A 5,133-nucleotide genomic window follows, 5' to 3' on the forward strand; every position below is an offset into this window, starting at 1 on the left:
TAGCAAGGAGACTTGAAGGGTAATAGAAGGGTTAGGAATAATTCATCTCCTAGAGCCTTGTTAATAGAAATTACAACGATTATGGAAATAATCACCATTCATGACCCTCGGAAGTGGGCTTGAGAATCTATTAAAAGGAACTAAAATCTACCACAAAACTCAACAACTTATCTATATTTAATCTCTCTTAGCCGAACCTTCCTCATTATAGTTGATTTTCTCATCATTTTCTTTTTTTCGACCGCAGTGGCACTCTGTTTTAGTTTTGTTTAAATAGTTAAAATCTCCAACACCCATTTGAATGTTACCAAAAAACTCACTTAATTTCCAGCGATAAAATTAACCAAAAAGATAGGTTCCCTGTGGAACCGACAATTTACTTATTACTTGCTACTTGTGATAGTGTATACTTGCACTTATTCTTGTGAATTTTACATCATTTTATTATATATATCGACAAGCGATTAAGTTTTTGGCGCCGTTGCTAGGGAACCTAATTTGTTTATTTTACTTATTGTAGATTTTTGTGAGCTGGAGCCAACAAGAAGTCATAGTAAGCTGAGTTTTCCTACTGCTGTATTTACTGCTGAAAAATTGAGTTTACTACTGCATAATTCTATGTATGAACCCAACTACGGGTTTGGAATTTATTTTGGATCCTGAAATAGAGAGAACATTTAGACGGAGGTTGAGGGAGAAAAAGAAAATGACAGAACAGAATATACAGCAAATGACCCAACTAAATCACGAGTTTGAAGATCCTCACCTACACCTAAAGTCATTTTTGGGAGTTAGTGACTCATTTCGATTTCAAGGAGTGGATAAAGATGTGATTAGACATAGCTTATTCCCATATTCATTGAGGGATGGTGCTAAATCATGGTTGAATACCTTAGCACCGGGAACAATTGATTTGTGGAATAGTCTAGTAGAGAAATTTTTGATCAAGTATTTCCCACCCACGAGAAATGCACGGTTCAGAAATGAGATTGTTGCTTTTCAACAGTTTGAAGATGAGACACTAAGTGAAGCTTGGGAGATATTTAAGGAGATGCTTAGAAATGGTCCTCACCATGGACTACCTCATTGTATACAAATGGAGACTTTCTACAATGGATTAAATATTGTTACTAAACAAGTAGTTGATGCTTCCGCCAATGGAGCTATTTTGTCAAAGACATACAATGAAGCATCTAAGATTTTAGAGAGAATAACATCTAACAATTGTCAATGGGCCGATGTGAGAAGCAACCCAGGAAGGAAGACTCGAGGAGTACTTGAAGTTGATGCTTTGTCCTCTATCAATGCTCAACTAGCTTCGGTGACTAATATTTTACAAAATCTAGCGTTGGGGCAAGACTCCATATATCAAAGCACCAATCCATACAGCTGCTGTAATTAACCAGACAGCAGCCGAATCTTGTGTATATTGTAGAGAGGAACACACCTTTGATCAATGTCCAAGCAATCCGGCCTCAATTTTCTATGTCGGGAATCGAGTTAGTCAAGGCAACCCGAAAAATAACCCCTTCTCAAATACTTATAATCCGGGGTGGAGAAATCATCCAAATTTCTCATGGAAGGGACAAGGCTCGTACAACCAACAAATGCCCCCTAAAGAAAATTACCCTCCGGGTTTTGGATTACAAAATCAATTGACATATGGTTCTCAACAAGCCACGAACCAAGGGGAAGAAACTAGCCAAGCTCAACACATACCGGGAACATCGCTTGAGAGCCTAATAAAGAAATATATGGCTATAAATGATGCTGTGATACAAAGTCAACAAGCATCATTGCGAAATTAGCAAATGAGTTACGAAATAGACCTCTTGGTAAGTTGCCAGCAGACACCAAAATGCCAAAAAGAGAGGGAATGGAACAATGTCAAGCAATAGAGTTGAGAAGTGGGAAAGAAATACCCAGCAGAGGACAAAAAATTAAAGAACACGGTGATAGTCGCTCTCAAGAAACTGCTGGTACACAGCAGAGAAAGGAGAAAGCTACTGTGCAAGAAGAACACAACAAAAATGATGCAGAAGCTGTTGTACAGAAAGAACACAACAGAAATTATGCAGAAATTGTGAAGCCTCCTAAAGCACAAACATCAGTCAACAGTGGACAAGAAAGCAGAATATACACACCAACACCTCCTTTTCCACAAAGAATAAAAAGAAAGAAGAAAAGTTCATGGACATATTTAAGGAAATTCACATAAATATACCATTAATTGAAGCTTTGAAGCAAATGCCAAATTATGTGAAATTCTTGAAGGATGTGCTCACCGATACCATTGAATGAAGAGTGTAGTGCAATATTGAAAAACAAGATTTAATCTAATGTCGCTTCATTCACAATTCCAATATCAATAGGAGGGAAGAAGCTAGGTCGAGCATTATGTGATTTGGGATCAAGCATTAATGTAATGCCGCTGTCTATTTACAAAAAGTTAGGTATTGGTGAAGCTAGACCAACTACAGTCACTCTTCAACTAGCAGATCGATCTTTCACTTATCCCGAAGCAAAGATTGAGGACATCTTAATTCAAGTTGACAAATTCATATTTCCTGCAGATTTTATCATTTTAGATTATGAAGCTGATCATGATGTTCCAATTATTTTGGGGAGGCCATTTTTAAAGACCGGAAGAACATTAGTCGATGTCTACAAAAGAACCATCACGTTAAGAATGGGTGACCAAAAAGTTGAATTTAACATCAATGACAGCATGAAATATTCAACAGTGACAGAAGAATGCTCAGCAGTGTATGAATTGACAGAACAACCAGCGACCGAGGAATGGGATGATGGGGAAAGCGGGTAGGAAGTGTTAGGATCGATATCAGTCGTTAGCTCTGATACCAGTTGTTAGGATCGCACAATAACGCACACGCTCGATCTAGATGAACACAAAGAATGGGATAGAGAAAGTTGCAAGGAGAACTCTGGCTAAAAGGATTTTGTATTGATGACTTCAGGTATGTACAACAAGAGAGAGTACAGAGAATAGAAAAGTACATTTTAAAAGCTCTACCGGACCAGATATATATATGGTATAGTTTACTATATATAGCTTTACCAGATTTAGCCATCTACTATATATAGCTATTTACCATATATAGCTTTACCGGATATAGCTTTACCATATATAGCTTTACTATATATAGCTTTACCAAATATAGCTTTACCGGATATAACCGTTGACCAAGCTATAAATAAGTATCAGGCTCCATAGCCTATAGCTACAACATCACTCGGTGAATCTTTGAGCAACTCAACCTCAACTCCCACTTGCTTCACCTCTCGTTTCTCAGCAAGAGTCTCAGGAGTTCCTTGAGTATCTGCTACAACATCACTCTGTGAATCTTTGAGCAACTCAACCTCAACTCCAACTTGCTTCACCTCTGGTTTCTCAGCAAGAGTCTCAGGAGTTTCTTGAGTATCTGCTACAACATCACTCGGTGAATCTTTGAGCAACTCAACCTCAACTCCCACTTGCTTCACCTCTGGTTTCTCAGCAAGAGTCTCAGGAGTTCCTTGAGTATCCGCTACAACATCACTCTATGAATCTTTGAGCAACTCAACATCAACTCCTCACTTGCTTCACCTCTGGTGTTTCAGCAAGGGTCTTAGGAGTTTCTTAAGTATCTGCTACAACATCACTCGGTGAATCTTTGAGCAACTCAACCTCAACTCCCACTTGCTTCACCTCTAGTTTCTCAGCAAGAGTCTCAGGAGTTTCTTGAGTATCCGCTACAACATCACTCTGTGAATCTTTGAGCAACTCAACCTCAACTCCCACTTGCTTCACCTCTAGTTTCTCAGCAAGAGTCTCATGCTGTCGGCGAGGAACCCGGTCTATCATTCAAAACACAGAAGGCGATACCATTTCACTCGGAGGTTAGTTAAAGATGGTGATGTGTTTTGAGAAGATAGAGGGTGCAAAGAATCCAGCAAACATGTTGACAAAATATGTTGATGTTGGAATATTGAGGTTGTGCAAAACCTCAATTGGTATGGTGCAGTGGATGCTCATGGTCGTTTGAGAGTGAAATTCTTGGTTGACTAGATCAGTCTTCAAGTGGGAGAATTGTTAGGCTATGGAGCCTGATACTTATTTATAGCTTGGTTAACGGTTATATCCGGTAAAGCTATATTTGGTAAAGCTATATATAGTAAAGCTATATATGGTAAAGCTATATCCGGTAAAGCTATATATGGTAAATAGCTATATATAGTAGATGGCTAAATCTGGTAAAGCTATATATAGTAAACTATACCATATATATATCTGGTCCGGTAGAGCTTTGAAAATGTACTTTTCTATTTTCTGTACTCTCTCTTGTTGTACATACCTGAAGTCATCAATACAAAATCCTTTTAGCCAGAGTTCTCCTTGCAACTTTCTCTATCCCATTCTTTGTGTTCATCTAGATCGAGCGTGTGCGTTGTTGTGCGATCCTAACAACTGGTATCAGAGCTAACGAATGATATCGATCCTAACAACTGGGATCAGAGTGATGTTGTAGCGGATACTCATGAAACTCCTGAGACTCTTGCTGAGAAACCAGAGGTGAAGCAAGTGGGAGTTGATGTTGAGTTGCTCAAGGATTCACAGAGTGATGTTGTAGCGGATACTCAAGAAACTCCTGAGACTCTTGCTGAGAAACCAGAGGTGAAGCAAGTGGGAGTTAAGGTTGAGTTGCTCAAAGATTCACAGAGTGATGTTGTAGCGGATACTCATGAAACTCCTGAGACTCTTGTTGAGAAACAAGAGGGAAGCAAGTGGGAGTTGAGGTTGAGTTGCTAAAAGATTCACATAGTGATGTTGTAGCAGATACTAAAGAAACTCCTAAGACTCATGCTGTTGGCGAGGAACCCGGTCTATCATTCAAAACACAGAAGGCGATACCATTTCACTCGGAGGTTAGTTGAAGAGGGTGATGTGTTTTGAGAAGATAGAGGGTGCAAAGAATCCAGCAAACATGTTGACAAAATGTGTTGATGTTGAAATATTGAGGTTGTGCAAAACCTCAATTGGTATGGTGCAGTGAAGATGCTCATGGTCGTTTGAGAGTGAAATTCTTGGTTGACTAGATCAGTCTCCAAGTGGGAGAATTTTTAGGCTTATGG

General features: G+C 39.0%; 1 protein-coding gene and 1 non-coding gene across 2 annotated transcripts; one reads left to right on the forward strand and one right to left on the reverse strand.

Moving 5' to 3' along the window:
- The first annotated feature begins 730 nt into the window (after positions 1-730).
- On the forward strand, positions 731-2,824 carry LOC147790229 (uncharacterized). Its single transcript, XM_087128642.1, has 3 exons — positions 731-1,321; positions 1,784-2,117; positions 2,373-2,824. Exons 1-3 carry the CDS (start codon positions 731-733, stop codon positions 2,822-2,824), a joined length of 1,377 nt encoding a protein of 458 aa, XP_086984768.1.
- LOC147790230 (small nucleolar RNA R71) lies at positions 975-1,080 on the reverse strand. Its single transcript, XR_015423032.1, has one exon. It is a non-coding gene; the product is annotated as a small nucleolar RNA R71 (small nucleolar RNA).
- Positions 2,825-5,133: the final 2,309 nt, after the last annotated feature.

Source organism: Cucurbita pepo, chromosome 11, assembly GCF_057944985.1.
Source record: "Cucurbita pepo subsp. pepo isolate OVF chromosome 11, ASM5794498v1, whole genome shotgun sequence".
Classification (NCBI taxonomy): domain Eukaryota; kingdom Viridiplantae; phylum Streptophyta; class Magnoliopsida; order Cucurbitales; family Cucurbitaceae; genus Cucurbita; species Cucurbita pepo.

Coding starts and splice junctions, on each gene's coding strand:
- LOC147790229 (XM_087128642.1), top strand. CDS start 731: ATGACCCAACTAAATCACGAGTTTGAAGATCCTCACCTACACCTAAAG. Junction 1,322..1,783: donor TCAATGCTCAACTAGCTTCG/GTGACTAATATT, acceptor TGTGATACAAAG/TCAACAAGCATCATTGCGAA. Junction 2,118..2,372: donor AGCACAAACATCAGTCAACA/GTGGACAAGAAA, acceptor CAATATCAATAG/GAGGGAAGAAGCTAGGTCGA.